The sequence below is a fragment of the Mastigoproctus giganteus genome, chromosome 6, assembly GCF_048544385.1.
Source record: "Mastigoproctus giganteus isolate SK-2022 chromosome 6, ASM4854438v1, whole genome shotgun sequence".
In the NCBI taxonomy this organism is placed as follows: Eukaryota; Metazoa; Arthropoda; class Arachnida; order Uropygi; family Thelyphonidae; genus Mastigoproctus; species Mastigoproctus giganteus.
Genome location: NC_143580.1, coordinates 211274157 through 211294749, shown reverse-complemented (window position 1 = coordinate 211294749; position 20593 = coordinate 211274157). Strand labels below are relative to the sequence as shown.

The 20593-nt window shown below is 36.5% G+C and overlaps 1 protein-coding gene across 1 annotated transcript in view; it reads right to left on the bottom strand.

Annotated features, from left to right (window-relative positions):
* Positions 1 to 4624: 4624 nt before the first annotated feature.
* Positions 4625 to 20593, bottom strand: part of LOC150084920 (serum response factor homolog) — a 50480-nt gene continuing 34511 nt past the window's right edge. Inside the window, exons 2-3 of the mRNA XM_090376706.1 lie at positions 11917 to 12177; positions 4625 to 5751 (exon numbers count right to left, since the gene is read on the bottom strand). Of these exons, the coding sequence (XP_090232832.1) occupies positions 5677 to 5751; positions 11917 to 12177 (336 nt within the window). The 3' untranslated portion in view covers positions 4625 to 5676. The remainder of the gene's footprint in view (positions 5752 to 11916; positions 12178 to 20593) is intronic.

Here is a 20593-nt window from a genome sequence, read left to right as displayed (position 1 = left end):
ATTGCATAAGTGCGGTGCATTATTTGGATCCAGCTGAAAAAAAAAAAAAAAATATATATATATATATATATATATATATATATATAAAGGAGACTCTTCAGTACACTATGATGATTGTTTTAATTTTTATATAAATTTCTCTTCTTCCTCTGTTGTAAAGGAAAATAATTTCATCAAAAAGTTTGCATATCTGTGTGTTTCCAGTGAATGAAACAGATTCGAGAAATAACCGGTTAATGATGATAAAAGTTTTTCCATTTCTTGGCAGTTTTAAAGTAAATTGCAAAGTGTTATCGATATTATAATTTTATTTCGAATTGGAAAGTGTTATCGATATTGCAGTTTTGTTTGAAATTGTAAAGTGTTATTGATATTGCAGTTTTGTATTTTGTTTGAAATTGCGAAGTGTTATCGGTATTGTAAATAGTATTGCAGTTTTATTCCAGTCTGTATAAGAAATTGCAGTTTTATTTCGATTTGTATAAGAAATTTAAGATGTGGATATTCCCTCAGCGGAAGTTGGAATAATTGTAAAGAAAAGTCATTCGAAGTGAATAATTTAAGCGAGAACTCGCGTGAGGAGCATTTGATAAAAATACCGATGGTCTTGGATTTCATCGCAGATGCGATCGTTCCAGCAACGGAACTAAGGTTTGTTTTCTGACATCTGAAGAACTTCGAAAACTCAGAACCACTACGACTTGCTTAGCTTTTTAATAATTGAGAGAGAGAGAGTCTTTATTGCAACTTATGCCTTCTGTCTAAAGTAGGTCTTTTCTTAAGCACGAGCGTTTATTGTTCTTATTTATTTTTGTAAGAGACGTAGTTGTCCGGATTCTTGTCTTTTACGATTCACATGACCTGTGTAGTAGAAACACAGAAGTACTTCATCGCCATTTCCATCATTTCCAGAAATAACACCCGATTTTAAATTGTCACTGCAACCAGTTCTAACAAGGTGGAAACGTGGTCTCGGTGACCTGGGACTGCTTTGTTGTCCACTTTCTGAAGTTACCAGGGCTATCACATCTGTTGAGGAACGCGACAAAAACTTGAGATTCTTGAGGGGAAGAAATGTTCGATAGCCTTGAACTCGTCACACTTCCTTGTTTCCCATATACACCTGTTACCTCAGAGCTCATTTACTATTTTTAAGAATATTCTCACTAATAACTGCTTCCTCAAGAATTCAAAGATGTGCTGAGAATTGCGAAATGGATAAGAAGTGTGTTTTGCATTCTAAATGTCATGAAAAGACAGCATTTGAAAATTCTTTGTGTTTTGATTTCCATAATACATAAATTTCATATATATCTCTTTCTGCCAAATGTGTACATTACATAATATATATTTGCGTGTTTTGATCAGATAATATTAAGTGTGTTTATATTAGATAATAAATATATTTGCGCGCGCGTTTAGATATATTTAATGATCTAATAAATAATCTAATTTATTTTAATATAAATAAATTACGCAATACATTTAATGTGTTTAATAATATCACAAATGCATTATTTTTGAGTTTACATGAATAAAAGTATATTTCCCATAATTACGTCACGAGAAATTCATTGTATACTAAGCCATATTATTCGAAAGCTATAAACATGGCAGTGGGCCCGTGAATAAAGCATCCCCCCGCCTGAAAAGTTATCAAAGGTTTCATCATCATTTGGAATACAGTACTTCATCTGAAAACAGACATTGAGCTTCTTGAAAGGGTCCAAAGATGGGCAACTCGCATGGTGAGATTGACAAAAGGGCGATCATACGAGGAAAGACTTCAGTCATGTGGGCTGCAGAGCTTGGTAACAGGGCACCTCAGAGGGGTTAGTAAAATGAATGAAGGGGAATTTCACTCTTATAAAGGATTCCAGAACCTGGTCCATAAATTAAAATTACAGGGGAAGAGGTTTAGACAAGAGTGTAGGTTTTCTTTTAGCGAGCGAGTCGTTGATTACTGGAAAAAGTTACCTCCGAAAGGGGGAAGCGCATAATTTGTATTTTCTTATCTTGAAAAACAAAGCAAAATGAATTTAATTGCAATTTTATGTCATTTCTTCACCGCTTGTTTTCATTGCAGCTTCAGATCGATATTATGCTGACAGTTTGACATTGTCTCCGCTTGATATCATAAATCAAGACACTTGATCGAAGTGTCTTGATTTATGACACTGAAATTTTTTCAGGAACGCGCACTCATGATCTTTAAAATTTAAATATGATTTGTTGCCGTTCTCCCTCGCGTCGGGCCTATTCATTTCTGAAATCATTTATTCACATGTAAAGTCAGGTGTGGCGTCCATCTGAATACCCAGGTATTTATAAGTGAAATACTGAGCACTTGTAAGTTGTGAGGAGGAATGCACATTAACTGAAATTAAATTAAAAGGGGGGGCAGATGTTATGCGAATGGCGACGTTTCAGGGTTCTCTGTGGAATCGTATCAGCCTAAATTAAAAACTGACTTATGTCTTACATTTTTTTTTAATGTCCGAACTGATGTCTGAATTCCTTTGCAGAGTATAACAAATAAAATTAACTTTCAACATTAAAAGTGGTACAAAGTGTGTATCTTTAATTATATTAGTGCATATTTTTCTGTATGCGTAAAGACAACAGAAGGTGTACTGATAAATTCTTCTAATTCAAAGATAAAATGGCAAAGACAAAGTACAAAAAACAACCTTTATTCCCTTTTTTTTTTTTTTTACTGGTCAAAGTAATACAAAGCTTTCAACCAATAAATGTTTCCATAAATAGAATATATATTCTGTAAACACTGGATACCTGCCAGTCCCATTATAATGTACAATATTTGTAACTTCTACATATATAGCACTCAACATTTAAAGGATTTAACATGTTAAGTACATCGGGATTATCTCTAATTACTACACATTACAAGCAACTACAATTAGGAGCACCTTTTTTTTGGCACTATTTTGCCACTTTACATTACTTACTACCTATATGACACTTATCGGAACAATTTGGACGTTATGTACGGCACTTATTGCCGATGTAATTCGACGGCAATCATTGATGAAATATATCGACTAAAGTACACGGTGGTCCACAAATATTTTCTTCTTTTGCGAATAAAGGAAGACGCATTACGAAGTATTATATTAGATAAAATAAGATGAAAAAAAAATCTCACCGTAATATCCAAATATTTTGAACACAAGGTTTAAAAATGTCGCGTATTTTTAATATTTCAAAATTCTTGTCTATTTCATTAAATTAAATTTCGTGGAATTGGTTGAATCGCGAAATCTTTCATTTTTCAGTATTTCAAATAAATATACTGAGAGAGAGAAAATATCAAGTAGTAAGGAAGTAAAGTAGTATAGGAAGTAAACTTCCTACAAGGAAACTTTTAATAAGAAAAAAAAAAGTTATGTAACGAAGTTATAGCGTTTCCTGCCGAACTAGAAGCTGCCACATACAGCATATTGAGCAATGCAAACTCATAGCTACTTATTTCGAAAAGTTAGTGTTGAATTATAGATATTTGAACATTTAGCATAGAAGTGATCGCGCGCGTCAAAAATAGCAGTCCAATTTTATCCTTTTGCATCTCTATCTCATAATGTTACTCTTAATTCAAGCGTTCCTTTTCTGTATCGTATCAAGAAATGTTTCATGGAAACCCATTTTGAGTAAATTTTCTCAACTGAGGCTAATGGAAATTGTAATTCAAGACGGTTTGCTATTTCAAGATGGTCGATAACAGAACTTTCGTACTTATTATAAAACTACAAATAAAATGAAAACATTTCCACTCTTATCATCTGACAGTGAAAATGTTTCCATTTTTTTTTCATATTTATTATATATAAATTTTCATATACATCATTTTCATTGCATCGATTTTCATATACATCAAATAAAAATAACAAATATGCAGTTATTTGTTTTGTAGCCAGTCGTTAGAGAAATTAATTTGGAGATTTAACATTTTCTTTTCAATTGGTTGTTGGCAATCGCTAGATTGATTGATAATATTTCAATAAACTGCCATTAAAAACGCTGGCATTTTTTTAAATTTTATTTTTATTTTTTTGCAATAACTATCATAATGTATAAAAATCATCATGTCGTAACTCGGAGAAATACAATAGAGCGCCAAATTTGAAAATAACCACTAATATGATCTTCATTTTCATAATAAGATGTCGCAAAGAAAGTTCAAAGGAGAAACTAGGAAATATTCATATCGGGGATACTTCCGTGGAAAGTGGTAGCTGCACGTGCTTCATTAACTATGAGTCAAACTTAAAATTACTTTCAGCAACTTCTCTTTCAATAACTTTTATTCAGCGTCTCCCTAACGAGTAATTATGAATAACTTATTAAACATTTATCATTTGCGCATTGGGGATTGAAATGTGAGCATTATTTCGCGATGAAAATTCACAGAGGGCGTCTTGAAACAATCTTTTTATAAGGGGAAAATAAACGAGGATTAAATTAAATGCAAATTTAATACAATACAAAAAAAAAAAATAGTTATAGTTTTAAAAATAGATGAACTTTTATTTCTAATTTTAATTCGGCGACTATTAAATTTATTCACTGTCTCGTAATAAAAAAAAAGTGTTCATTAATTGTCGCTAATTAATTTTTCAGTTGTCCCCGAAATAATTTCCTTGAGGAACTTGACAAAGCAATTTAAAGAGAAAACAGTAGAATACGCTCTGTCCGACAAAGACTTTTGAGAATACAACACGCGTACAAATAATAAATAGCAATTAGTATGCAAAACAGAGAATCAGTACCTTACTTTTAAAATATTCATTCTGGTTGATGCGAACAGTAAAATGGATGCAAAATAATCATAAAGAATTGCGGACACCCACAATACCAGGTGTTAAAGTGATAAATGCTTCAGTAAGCCACCGTTTGATTGACCTTTGGTTGAGTGCTAATTGCTTAAGAACTACTTATGAGTCATAACAAAACCAGTTAACACTAGGTACTTTCCATATTCCAGGTTTCATTTCGCAGCCAACAACCCAATATTAGCGTGTTAAAATACTTATACAAAAAAAGAAAAAATAACCTGATTGGTTGCCCGATACGTCCCGTAGACTTGCAATGAAGAAATAGACAAGACGATCCTGTCCATTTAATGGTACACGGGGAATGTGCGGTGTGGAGCCCAGCTCCGGCAACTTCCATATATGGCACAGATATTCTTCGGACTAACACAGAGTGCTGTCAGCTGTCAATGGCCAATCGGAAAGCAGGAACGTATACGGCAAATCACGTGACATTTCCAGCCAGCCGACTTGCCTTGTTGGGAGAGAAAGTCTACGTCATACAGTCACAGGTTTCCTCCTTATATGGACAGGCTGCCTTGTAATATGGCAGGCCCCTCCAGCAAGGCCGACTACGACAAATATAGGCACAATGTTCACCTTAAATGGAAGATTACGCCTTCCCGCTTGCCAAATATGGGCCGTTCAGCGAAAGCCCAAAGAAAAAGTTGTCAATGAACAGCACATCACATAACATCACAGTCGACTGGATGAAGGTAGTGCTCGAGGAAGCACTTTTTTTTTTTTTTTTTTTTTTTTTGCCGACAGCTGCTGCGCATTGTATCGGACAAGGCCTCTCCAGGAAAAAGAAGTGTCAGGTGATGCGGTCGGAGCGGAGTGCTCACCGCTATATCATGTAGAAGGGAGGAAGTTTCTGCGTGTTGTACTCAGAAGGCTGCGTGATGGATGGGAATTGGACCGGCTGGAAAGAAAGAAAATACCAATTCAAATACAATTTCCAGTTTTTAATAGACATTAAATACAATTTCGAAATATTTACTAAATCCATCCCCCCACCTTCTTAATGAAAGCTGTTCTTGTAATTTATTTTATTTACAAAATAGAAAATCACAAATAAGTGGGGAAAAAGGTATTAAAATTAATGTTGGAATAGGTAACGCAATAAAATGATCAGCTTATATGGTTATTATTAAAAATGCATTTTTAACTCTTAACAATTCGTTTAATATTAAGACTGAGATACTTAATAACGTCTTATATTTTTAAAGAGTGATTTAAATCACTCAATCTACTACAAGATTAATGAATGAAACGAATGACGTAGTAATCAAAGGTAATCAATTTGAAGCTCATTTCGGATGGAATGTAAATTAGTGTGGAAGCTCTATTGCTGTTTAATATATTTCAGTGAAGTGGTCGAATTAACGTTTCTCTTTTGCATGGGCACAAGATAGCTGGAGTACTGAGGCCTCTTCTGGGTGAAACATTCTGGATTTGAATCCAACGACAGCAATAGGAACTCCAGTTTTTTCCATGTTGCTGAGTTAGTCGGACCCAGACAAATCAACACTGAGGCCCAACTTAATGTTTAAACGAAGTGGATAGATCTCAGCATCATCACGCCCTACTTTGCCTTTGCGCTAATATAAACAGCACACGAAAACTCGTCTTTTGTCTTCTTCTTTTCGACAGCGAGAGCACCAATGGTGTATACTAGAGATTTTTTGGGCCACTGTGCGAGTTGCAGAAGTTTCAGGTGCAGCCGAGGAATTTGTCTCTCTAGTTCAGCTCCTGGTGAACACAATACAAATTAGATTTATAAGTTTAAACCGTGACAGAAAGTCACAGTTTGAGCATGTAAGGTGGAATACAGTGGAGGTCATGTGAAACGACATCTCTCAAAGTTTTATTGGTGTCTTTGTTACGTATTTCTTCTGTAGATTCTGTGAAAAGAAAACAAATCAGGAATGTACACTCCTCCTCCTCCTCCTTCCCAAAGCATCCAGAAAGTTTGGATGTTTGGATTGGTTGAGAAAGCTCAACCAATTTAATGCTTCTTCTGCTGGAGACGCTACTGACAATAAATGTTGCCACAAGTTACACGGAACTCGCCTAGAAACGAATTAACCACTGTCAAGAAAATTTTGAGATGCTACAAAATAACACCATTCTTCTCTTTTTCTTTAATATCGGTTGAAGTGATAAAATTCATTTATACTCATACCGTGTTGTGTAAAAATTCTAACATAATTTTTTTTTAAATTTATAGTTACTCAGCTAGTGTTTCTTCAGTGCATGTTTAAAGAAATGTGCTTTTAATCATATTCCAATTCAAAGTTAGTTTATTATGTGCTTGGGACCCAATTACCGTAAATTTGATACAAAGTTGACGTTTCAAAACCGTTTACCGGAACTTATCGTCAGCCGAATTGTAAGATGCAAAATCTTACAGAATAAAAGTAATAAGAAGTTGGTTTTATTAATTAAGGAATAGGAATTCTTGTTGCTAGTTGAATAAGTTAGTAATATCGTCTGATTTCAATAATAAGAATTATTCAGTATGAAATATAAATTTAATGGATGGTAAGAAATAAAGGCAAGAGCCATTAGCCATTAACTTCCGTTATAAGCGGGGAATAAACGAAGAAAACTACTATAAAGCAGCATGGGTCCAAACACAGACGAATTAAGATTTATGCGGGGTCGAACTTAGAAGTGAAAGTTACTTCAAGCAGGATACCGTCAGGCACAAACAGGAAGTGGTTTCTTGACCAGCATTTAAGTTTCCCTAAATAAATGATGTGGTCACTAAATGTGAGTTTGATGTTTTTAAAACGTTACAGGGTCAAGGCGTTAGATGATAGGGGAGCGTTTTTATTTGGGATAATCGGCAAACATCAAAGGGCACGCCATAAGGGAGCAAATCTGGTAGAATAGTAAAAGGGGGAGTATTGCAACACGTGCTACTGGGCAGGCTGAGCAGGGTCTTCTAACAAATGAACGGAGAAAAATCCGACGATGAGTATAAGACTGGAGGGAGTCACTGATAACAGGCGTGGCGAACTCGGGAGTTAGATGTGGGAGGAGTAGAACAAAAAGAGAATGAAGGGGTCGAAGAGACACAAAAAAACAAAAGGTGGAGATTTTAGTTAGTGTTAGTGAAAGGAGTTAGTGAGTCAGAGTTGGAGAAGAAATAGAAAAAAAAAAGTTTCTTTAGATGGAGTAGCTGGTAGAGAGAAGTGGCTAAGTTTTAATGTGTAGTCAGTTAGTAAGAGGGGTAGATAAACTTTAAGATGAAAGTGAACAGTTAAGTTATTGATTTAATAAGTTAGTGAGAGAGGCAGTCGAGTAAGTGAAAAGATGAAGTTGAGATGCAGAAGTCGGTGAGACAGTTAGTCAACCAATCAAAGGTAGACTGAGTTTCAAAGTGAAGGAGTGATAGAGATGAAGAACACGTGCCGTAGAGAAAGGAGAAATTTTGCAAGATCCTTAAAGTAGATGAGAAGGAGTCAACTCCATTATCAAGGAACGAGACTGCCTGATATTCCAGAGAGAAATTATGCTGGAGCTGATGAAATCTGAAGCAGGACAAAAAAAAAAAAAAAAAAAAAAAGTACAGCCATTCTGGTCAGATAAAAAATATGCGTTCTTAAGAAATAAAGGTACCCGAGACCCAAGAAGGAATCCAGTATCTTATGCCGAACTCCCCTAGTGATTGTGAGATGCGACCCAGATGTAAAAGATCCACTACTCGCTTAGAGAAGGATGAAGGATGTACCGTGAAGTCTGCCAAGTTATCTAAGTAAGTGATTAATTTACTTGAGTACTCTCACCATCACATAAAGACTATAGACACCCGATAACCAATTTATCAGAACTTTTGATTAAACACTGTGAGATATGTATAAGAAGTACTATATTGTAATGAATAAGTTAGTGAACGGTATGAACTGAAGGACATTAGCCAGGGCAAGTCAATATATATATAGATAAATTTTGGAAGAGAATAGATATATATAAAATTTTTGAAGTGATAGATACCTGTTAATAATTGGTTAAATAAGTGAATGACTAAGTATGAATTTTGGATGTCAGTAACCCTCAAATGTGCAAGTAGTTAATTGTAAAAATTTGATAGTGGTGTAATTACCTAGATTAGAGAAGGTTGTAGGCTATAATCTGTCAGAAAACAGAGTAATGATTTATACTGAAATTAAGAGTATAGGAGCTTAACCAATTTGGAGTAAGAATTGTTTTGTAATGAAAGGAGAATGTTAACAGATTTTTTTGAAAGTTATTTGAACTCAGGAATGAGGAAGTAGAAACATTATTATGTTGTTAGTTTAAAAGAGGGGAGATTTGATTATGATATATGTAAAAGAGATAACCCTAATGAGTATACTCAATAGGCAAATATACCTTTGCTCATATACACTCAGTTCTAAGTAGGTGAAATTAAATTTATTTGGTCATGAGTTTAATAAATTTCTTTTGTGTTGATGTATCTTTGTAAATATGTACAATAAACAATTTTTATCCAATGTGTGTAGTTTTTGTTGTTCTGAATACCAGCCTATCTGAAGGGGAATAAAAAGTATATATATATATATATTATACCAAGAGTAGTTCCCCTAACCTGAAATTTTCTGAGTACATACTAGTCAGGTGCGCAAGTGGGGAGTTTATTTTAAAGGGGAACTAACCAAAAAGGATAGATAAAATTATAATTAAAATATTATCAAGTTAAATAGGAGACAGATAATATAAAAAAAATATATAGAAAAACAAACCCCCCACAGAATTAGCTAATATCAGCTCACTAGTAATAAGGTCGCAAGTGCTTAACAAACTAACTTTGATTATTCACGTGGTATAAGAGTGTTTCATTAAATTATTGAATCCATGGATTCACCACGTACCATTATTCTTAAAATATAAACTTTATTCTAAAAGACAGTTATATAATAATGATGGATTATCGTGTTACCTATAAAACCGAAACCAAATTGGATTTCACCATGAACAACTGCTCGATCCACCGCTGCCTTTGAAATAGTCGCGAGAAATACCTCACGAATATGTAAGTGGTAAGCCGAAGAGTAAACTTAGAATTTTGCGAAACTTGATAAAGTAAAGGTATTTAAAAGAAATGTAATCTCTAGAAGGCTAAAGAATGTTTTCAAAATGTAAATATAATTTTAATACCTATCCAATGATAATAAGCTTCCATTTTTATCAGGCCATTCCAGAATATTCAGAACCATGATTTTGGGTTCTGAATTAAGTAAAGAATAAGATGGATTTCTGAATAACTTCCTTGATGCTTATCAAAAAACTGATTACGAGTGGTTCAATCCGGGGGGGGAAAAAAATCTCAAGATTATATATTAGTACCTCGATTGGTGCTACGAGGGGCTGCTGATAAGTTCTCGGCTTATAGTGGTTCATGATAAAAATAAATCTCAAAGATTATATCAGTACTACAATTGGTGCTGAACATTGATGCTACATCAATGTTCCAGCATTTATAAACCTCTTAAATAGAAATCAAAAACCTGCTCCCCAAACCAGGCTTCTGTTGCACGTATGACTTTATGATTTGACACCCTTTAAATGACTTTTGAGATTTGGGAAGAGGTAGTCCGAGGGTGCATGATCTAGTGAATATGGGAGATGATAAACAAGCCGTGTGCCGAAGCGCTATCCTGTAAAAACAGAACTCCTTGGGTGAGCGTTTCCCTGCGTTTGAATTTCAATTCCTCCTTCATTATTCATCACTTTTGCCCAAAAGTGATGGATAATGTTCAGCAATTATCGCTTTACCCTTTTCCAGATAGTCAATAAACAAAATCTCATCTTTTTCCAAAAAGAGAAAGGCCTTCCTAGCAGACGACTTCGGGATGTGGAACTTCTTTAGACGGGAAGAGAAACCATTACATCACTCCACTCATTCGACTGTTCTTTGGTCTTAGGTTCACAATGAAACAACTGTTTTATCCATGGTCATATTTTCCGGCAAAAATCATTTGGCACCTTGCTCGAAATGGTGAAGAATGGCAGTTGAAGACAGGACACGCTGTCGCTTTTGTTCAACATTCAGGGACCCATTTAGCAGAAAGCTTCCGCATGTCCAAAGACAGATTTCTTAGATATGCTTATAGTAAACTGTCTGTTAAGTCGAAATTCGTCTATCGGACAGACTCGTCCGTGCAGTAGTTACAATAGTTATAATCACTATTTCCTCCATCTAGTGCAAAAGGACCTGGTTCGAATCCCCTAAATGATGTGAAAAACTGTTATGGGCTTTTTTTTTTTCACTCCGTGGCTGAGTTAGTCGGTCTCAGGCGTGGACAGCAAGATTCACCCTTGAAACTCGAGTTTTTCGTCGATCAAAACAGGCAACTTTACCAGAGAACACAAGCAATCTATGGCAATATTACACATGGGCAGATGCCTTCTCAAGTGCTATGGTGTGAACGTTTTCAATATTTTCAGCCACTATTGCAGAAATTGGTCTTCCTGTCCTCTATATCAACAGTGTCAAAAAGGGGGGAAAATATTTTAAATTTTGTAACCCAGCTTCTGATGGTTGAATAACATGGACGTTATTCTCCTAACGTCAACATATCAGCATGAATTGTGTTTCCTTAGGTATTTTCCCCTGTAAAAAGAAACAAGCATTTCATACCGCTCTACCTTCAGTTTTGCTGAAAGTGACGTTTTGGGCTGACATACTTTCTTCGACCTGTAAAAAATAAAAATTGATATTAGGGTTATTTGAGGCAAATGGGCTGTTTACCATAAAAAGATATGCTCTTTCATAATTTGTCATCCATTTGTCAAAATAATAATAAAATAAAATAAATAAATAAAAAATTGGAATTGGGTAGGGCCGAGAATTTATCAGAATCCCCCTCGTATAGTTGGGATAATTCCAGGTTGGATAATTTGCTGCTGCTTTTATAATTTATTTTTTACTATTTTTTTGTCATTATTTAATGTATACTACATGCTCCAGAAAGTCTTTTGTTACTGGAATGAATAAACTCTGAAATTGATAAAGAACAGGACAAATCAACTTATCGTATAAAATATAAACAAAGGAGAGGAGAGTTGTTTCTTTTACCTTAATGTCTTGATCTTCCCCAACTGTATAGGTGAGCTCCGTTTCTTCGAATCCTGTGGCACTCATACGCTGATCTATGCAAGACGTACCCTGGCCCAAAAGAGGATCCGGAGAGTTGAGACAAGTCTGAATTAGAGCTTTACCAGCATCACTAGTAATCATGGGCTGAAGTTTCCTCGTGGCAAATGTATATACATGACCGGTTTCGCTGGCTACCAGAAGCATCACCTGGGTCCCTGTTAGCGTGGAGAGTTCATAAGCCTGATAAAAGAATTTGCATATTCAGTTCTTGGTAAATATTTTGAAAAGGGTGTGTGTGTGTGTGTTTGTATTATAATTTTGCTACTAAGGTGAATTTTTAATTAAGTTGGTTTCGCGTTTTTAGCCAGTAATTAATTATGGGAGTGAAGAAAATAAAATGAATGTTTGCTTAAAAACTGAACTAGTCACACCTCTCTTTCTGGATTTTCTTAGGATGCGGTAAACGAAAAGACTTCTGAGAAGGTTAAAAATTCTCCCCCCTCACTCTCCTCCCCAACCCCACACATCTGGTAATGCACACGATCCTGATTAATACTAATTTATCATTAGCATCAGATGCACAAATAATTATGAGAAAATACCAGCAAGGAGGACTGAGAAAACTAAAATCTTTTATCCTTTAGATTAGATAATTATCCAGCTTAGAGATTTTTTTTTTGTTTTCTTAGCTTGTGAGACCTACTTTATGTGAACAGCCTTTAAAGAGCTTATTAAATAGAGTATGGGCATTTTTTCGGGAACTCCTAACAAATAACTGTAAATAGCACAAAAGCCAGTCGGTTTAACAATTACCGCCGCCTTTCTTTAAGTGACTCTTGTATAGGCCCAGTAAAGTATCTCATTTATCTCCTATTTGTTCCGGGTGGAGAGATACTTGAAATTACGTAAGTCTCTTAACCTTCCATTCTTCTAAGCTCACGTGCCCTTTCCGACTCGAATAATGCACTTTGAGTTAGAAGGCAATTTGGGAGAAGGCAGTTCATGTCTGTCACCGTCGACAGACATGAATGGAAACCCACACGTCTTACAAGATTGCTACGAAAGTGTTACGCTGTCTTCGAATATCGTCGTCTCACCGGATGAGGGTCTCACGCCCCATTCTTGATAAGGCTGACAGAAGCCAGCCTTCGAATGCAAAGGCTCGCCTTTTCTGTGCTATCCAGTATTATATCGGAATTTTTGATCTATTTTTCACATATTGTATACTACGTTACCAAAAGTATTGGGATAAGAAGCAGTAAGCACATTTTATGCAAAGTGTTGGCCGGTGCAAGTATTTATTATTATTACTGTATTATTATTATTTTTGTTTTTATTATTTCTTATGTGTAGACGCCACCTACCAAGCAAAAGCATCTGTGTCATATGGCAAAAAGTTCATATCTAGGGTGTCGTTATTATAGCAATATTATATATCCCCTCATAGAAATAAAGCCCAGAAAGCCAGTATCTAGGATATCAGAAGACAGTAATCCTGGGATGTGTTTCGCTTCATCGTTTCATGAATCAGCTGCACGAGGAATAGCTTTTTTTGGTCCTGAATACAGCAGAACAGCAAAATGAGACACTATTTAGCACAGATTACATCACCAGAATTACTTTATTAGCTTAGGAATCTAGGAAAAAACAACACAAGGGGCTGCTTTACTATACAAGAACTAGCACAGCAATTTAACCTGATGTGAGTTCGGGTTGTTTAGAATTTGCGCCAAGGCAACTAAAGCAATGAAGCGTCAATATATTGTCTGTAAATTTCCTGTATTTTTTATGGTCAGTTTCTCTTTTGTGAAAAACCCTAGCTTTCAGGAGGGAAAAAAATAAAATAATAAAATAACGTGCAGCCCTCATCCGATACTAATCCAGCCACAATGTGAAAAAGAGGCCCATGAAAGTTATTCCCATCCTGGGAAAGTATTTCTCAACTAACCAGCTGTGGGATAGAGTAGCGACGTATGGTAAAAGTCATCCACAGCGCTGCCTGCGAGTACTCTGTGGCAGTTTAGTCGGCTCGATACATCGCCATCTGCCATTCGTTTAGGAGAGTACTGGATTCGATTCCAGTGGACGATGGGAGGAAATTTCTAAAGTCCTTTTCAATGAAGGTCGTAGTTAGCCTATCTCGGGAGGAGGAAGCAGGGCTTTCCGGTTTTTTCCTGCTGAGTTATTCCAGATTTTTCAGCCAGCGCAACATGCAGATCTGCCCGTGAACACATATTTCTTCAGAAAAAAATACATAAAAATAAATAAATAGAAATAAATGGTTATGAGTGACAAGCTCTGCTGCCGTTAAAAACAATAATTTGAATTTTTAATTTGTGCCGCCTGCAAGGTCAAGTGGATGGATAACAGAAGGTAAGACTTAACACACGATGGATTTCGGAGCTTCTCAACATCCTGAAGGCCATTTAGAACATGGTCAACTTGAAGGCAGTTGACCGTGACCGTGTCCAAGTTTAACATCAACCTGCCATTTTAGCAATAAGAGATCTCTGAACGGTTGGACGTCATGTTTAAAAGTTTTTACAGATACTAGCGAGAGAAAATTGCCTAAGAGATCCAGGAAAGCATAGGAGTAGTAAGCAGTGCGCACACTATTCACAGAGTCCGCGAAACCCTCCCCCCACTTCATTGATGGGACAAGTTAAAGCCCACTCAATTGGGAACTGGCTTCTGGAGGCAGTTCCATTGGGTGTGATAACGGTCCAGAAAACTTCTTCTGATTGCACTGTTTCAACTGTGAAGCACTTTGTGATGGTACTTTGCAGAAGGGACGATATTGTGACATCCTCAATAACGGCATCTTTCAACACTGATGTAGTTTTATGGCGCAGTACCTTGCGTTTTGCAACAGAACAGCCCTCTCACGATGTATCACGGATTGGTTTGAAGAGAATAATATGACAGTGATGAAATGGCTGATTCGAGCCCAGTGGAACCACTGAGGGACGAACTGGAAAAACGTGTGATGGTTGTTCATGAAGGCAACAACATAACTTACGCAATTAGAACCTGTTTTGCTGGAGCAACGGAAAAATATTTCTCGACACGTGCCATAAATTTGTGGTAAGTGTTCTACGAAAACTTCTTGTTGTATTACAATTTTGGACTACGGAGATTTCATCCGGGCTCGCCGTTTTAAACGTCGTTCTCAATAGATTTCATTTCAGTTCTCAACACGTTTCATCCGCATCCGTAAGAAATTCATTTTTCACAGATAACTACAAAACTATTTGCGAGTAATTTGGATTAATTAAAAGATTAAAGAATTGGATTAAGAAGATTGGTAAACTACATTTTCCCCTCAATACTTTTGGTGTATGGTAGCATGGCATAAGTATTTGTTTGAATTTCACATGTCGGATAATATCATTTTTCCCGTTCTCAAGGTCTTATTGATTTACTTTAAAGTAAGAAAAAGAAATACAATTTGTATTTAATTACCCAGCCACTAACCACTATTTATTAATTAAAAACTGTTTTTAACTAGAAAAAAAAAACAATTTTTTCCAGATTCAAGCTCCTAATAGCCTCAAGTACTACAGAGAAATTTTCAAAGCGATAACGGGGATAAAATTAGGTCAGACACAACTTTGTTTTTGTTCTTTAAAGAAAATTATTTAATGTATTCAAAAATGCATAAAAACTAGATGGATCAGTGTTATTTAACCTTTAAGTATGTATTTGACGAATTTGTATATATCTGAGACTAAAATTATATTCCAGTGGAATTCAAACTACCTTGTTATTTATAATAATACTTCTATAAGATGCAAGGAAGCCAAGATTTTGCTGTATCAAATATAAAAAAAAAAAAAAAAAAGAAAGAAAGACAACCTCTCTATATCAATATATATTTCCACTTTTACTTTTACGATATTCTTCCCACATCCAGAAGGTACTGATCCAGCTGCCTCTTAAATTTCGCCAGACTATCGACCTCAACCATCCAGGGAGTTTATTTAAGTGGTCAGCGACATGCTGATCAAAGTAAACTTCCAGTCCATTTATTTTCCTCACTACTACGTATTTATACTCTCTAATCTAGTTTTGTCTTCCATTTCAATGTGAAAATTCTACCGTCGTCTATTTTGGTATCCTCCTCCCCGAACTCTCAGTGATTAGTTTTCAAGCTTCGTTTCCCTGCTGTTCTTACCAAACAGTCTCCCGTCTTTGCATCTTTTAAAGAAGCCCAATGTTTTTCGAGAGATGCAACATCCAGACCTGAACACAATATTCTAAAAGTGGTCTCGCCAATGACTTCCAAAATGGAACTAAAACGTCGTTCTTCCTAGATACAATAGTATGGTAAATCATTGACAAGACAATGTGCGCCCACGCCACCAAAGTCTCTTTTTATTTACACTCTTCAGCTCTACACTCCCCCCCCCCTTCCCCACTGTACTGTATAAATTATTCTCAGGTTGTTATTTGCTAGATGTACAACCCTTTTTTTTGGCAGAATGAAAACTATCATTTTTCCGATCCTCCACGAAGCCTGCCAAAATCATTTAAGGAGCTTAGCGTGCTCTACACCGTTAAAAACAGCCTTCCAGCTTTCATGTCATATGCAATTTAAACACCATATCCTTCATTCCCTCTTCGATGTCATTCAAGAAAATCAGAAAGTCTTATAAAGAAAATCTTATACATCTGCTCTTAAAAGAAAGAGGATGCGTTCTGAAGCGGGGGGACGTAATGTGGAATTCATGTTCGAATGTTGTTTTTTATAGTGAAAGGAAAATTGCCTTCTATACCTCTTTAGGCACTCTTCTTCAGACCCAGAATTCCCAAAACTATTTCTCTGACATACACTATGACATAAGCAATGAATAACATTCATTGCTTAGTACATTCATTCCATGGTCCAATGGCATATAGACACTACATGAGTGGGGGGAAAAACTGCAATTGAGAGTGGTCCAAATGATGGAAGTGGGCCGATTACAGGCATAAATAGGAAATCCTGATAGTTTTAGTTGACAGGAGAAGCATCTCAAAGAACTGTACAACGAAAACCCACAATACAACAGATAATCGATATCTGGCAAACGCCAGAGCGATCCCAGTGTAAAAAGACACAGAGATAGCAGCACACAAACGTCTTTGGAAGGTACGGCTGTCTCAGGACGGAATCCAGTCAAACTGTATTCCGTACAGCGTGGCAGAGGTCTGTTTTTAAGACAACCCCATGATTTTTGTCCCTTTCACCTCTTTACGGAGAAGAGTCTTCCAGCTGGTGTCTTGAACATGTCCCAATGGCATGATTTTCAGGCCAACCCGCAACTTTGCTCTACGCAAAGATGCGGAGCTGCATCTTCGAGAAAAGAACTGTCACAATTATGAGATACGGGAACGAAAGCTTTCAATCCCACATCAGACGCTTTAGAGATGCAACAGTCTTCTCCCCAGTTCTTTCTAATGGGTGGTAATGTTCTTCTCCCCGTAGAGCGACTAGAGAATTTTATTCAGAGCTAACAGTGACCGAGTTACGCAAACGCAGAACAAGTGCCCCTCTCCAGCATTATCTCATATTAACAATGTCAAGAGAACAATCACTCTTGATATTGTTAATTTCTTTCACTGCACTGTACACGATGGAATTTCTCACCGTGCTCGTCACTCACTGCACCACAGTTGTCAGGGAAGAAGTCCAGATGAGAGTCGAGAAAGTGGATTTTCAGTGACATATTGCAGCCTAATTGATGATACTTTTCTAGAAGGTTGTTCATAGCTTCAACATAGTTTCCAGCTCTTCGGTTTCCCAGGAAGTCACGCACAACACTTTTAAAGGCTTCCCAAACTGCGTTCTCATTACCATGGAGGACTCGCTCAAAGTTTACATCCTTTAAAAGTTCACGAATTTGTGGACCAAGAAAGATTCCTTCCTTAACCTTAGCATCACTCAACAGTGGAAATTGTCCTCTCAGGTACTTGAAAGCTTCTCCATCCTAGTTCATCCCTTTAACAAAGTTCTTCATGAGTCCCAGTTTGATGTGTAAAGGAGCAGAAGAATTTTGCTTCGATCAACCAGAGGATTGTGCTGGACATTTTTTCCCACGGGGCGCAGATTTTCCCTTATAGGCCACAATTTTCTCTTGTAGTGTGAGGATCTAGCTCGACTATTCTACTCACACAGGAAACAGCAGTACTTCGTGTATCCCAACTGCATGCCCAGCAGTATTGCAATCACCTTCAGGTCTCCACAGATCTGCCATTGGTGGTCTTTGTACTTCATTGCTTCCAGGATTAATTTCATATTCTCATATGTCTCCTTCATGTGGACAAGGTATGTTTCTTGTCAGACGGCACCTGGGATTTCTTCCACCTCCAGTATGGCCTAGAGGAATTGAAGGAACAGCGTTGCCATTATGGAGCAAAACAGCTTTTAAACTTAGCTTTGATGAGTCAATGAATAGCCTCCAGTCCTGTGGGTTGTGCTCCACATTCAAAACTGTCATCAAACCATTGGCATCACAGCAGCCAACAAGGTTGTTTTCACTTTTAAAATATGGAGTCAAAGCATTCTGCCTGCTCCTGTACACGGACACCTTAACATTTGGTTGCAGAAGATTCCACTGTTGGAGCCTTGATCTCAGCTCTGCTTTATCTTTCGATAGATCTAGGTCTCGAATTAGATCACTTAGTTCACCTTGAGTGATTCTGTGTGACTCACTCGGCGACTCAGGTTCTGGCACAAAATCAGGATCCTGCGATGTTGAAGGCCCAGGTTGACCATCATTCCTCACACCGTCCTCATCATCATCAGACTCCAAAGTGTACTCTTTTGACATGCCATACTGAAGAGGAGGCACCATGCAGAAATAACAGTCATTTACATGATTTGAAGGCTCCAAATCACTGGGATGGCAAAAGGCATTGAACGTCCTTTGTTATTCAACCATCCACGGAGATTTACAGCACATGTGTTGCAGCAAATATGAGGTGCCCAGGGGTTGTCTTCATCCCCTTACCTTACAGCCAAAATAATGGCAGTAGGCTGTCTTCACAAGTGGTCAGTTGGCGTTTCTGAGTGGAAAATGTCACAGTACCACACACATAACAAAATTTGTCAACACTTAACACATTTACATGGCATCCTGGCTTTTTACGTAATTTTCGTCCATAAACCTGTAAAAAAATGAAAAAAAGAAATGAACATCACTTGCAAGGTATTTGCAGTGATTTGGAGGTAAATGTAAATGATGCACAGAAATATAAGAAAAAAAATAAAAATGGCGTATCGGTTCCTGTTTGTGTTACCAACCTATCTATTCTCTAGACTCCAAAATTCCCTAGTATTCACCAATAATCCCCCTAAACTATTAGAGGGGCTATATCGTGTAACCGAGAGCTAACTAAGAGTTTTAAATGTTATATTCGCTTTTCTCATGCTGAAATAAAGAAGAATTAACTATTTTCAAACCAGAAACATTTTGTTGACCAGTGATTAGAGACAAATACAAATTTCGAATTGCTAACTGCCCTACTCCCCTCCCCCATAGAACCTCACATGAGCTGCCAAGTGGTCTCCAACAGTGGGCTTCAATAGTACAGGAGTCTTGAGTATTCTCATTATCAGCGTGAAAGCCCGTTGTCAATGTTGCCTGGCTATCAGGGGCAACCTCCCCCCCCCCTCTATTAACGATTACACCCTCCTTTGCCAGATACTCAGGATGCTCGCATTCTTTTCCCCTAAGTTCACACAGGTTGTTTCATAACACATGTACTTTCATATCGAATTTATATTGATTAATTTTGCAAACTGTTGTACCTTTGTCATTTATACCTTAACTTATTATACCATATTATACCTTAACTTTTCTCCATCAGTATATACATATGGTATATATGTGTTCAAAACTTATTGCAAGAAATCGAATACACAAAAATATTGAAAAAAATAATTTTACTAGAGATAATATATCTTTATAAATGTTGAATCAATTACAAATTGGCGCTAACTCGAAAAGCATCGCGTAATTCGAAAATTGTATTTAAAAACACAAATTGAGTATTAACAAAAAATACGCGTACCTCGAACTTGCGTAACGCGGTGGTTAGTCGCATAGTAATACGGAAGAAGAGAAAACTAATGGTTGCTCAACCAATACTTATTGCACGATGAGCAAGTGCAACAAGAACACAATGCTGTAGAATCCCGGTTTTCCGAAACAATTGAGATCGAATGTATTTCGGATACTTAATTTTAAATGCGTCCTACCTAAGTAAAAAGGAAAACAGGGAAAAAAAATTGTGGATAAACTGTGCCGGTTTTATCCACAAATAAAACCACGTGGTTGCGCAAACAACTTACAGGTAACGCCCAGTTCACTCTTTGTCTAAGTTTCATTAGAGAGTTCATTGAACTGTATACAGAAAACCCCTGTTTATGGAAAGCTAAATTGTGGGACTATACGAAAAAAATTTTTAAACAAGGCGATTGAATAAAAAAAACAAAACAAAAAAACATCCACCTAAGGCATTTGATGTGTCTGTAAAAAAGATAACCAGCTGTTTTTTTTTTTTTTAGATTATCCATGCCACTTCTGCAGAACACCAACGATAGGATGCATAAAACTTTTGCTGATTATGATAAAAATGTTCACAAATTGACTATTACATAACTTTCTATTTG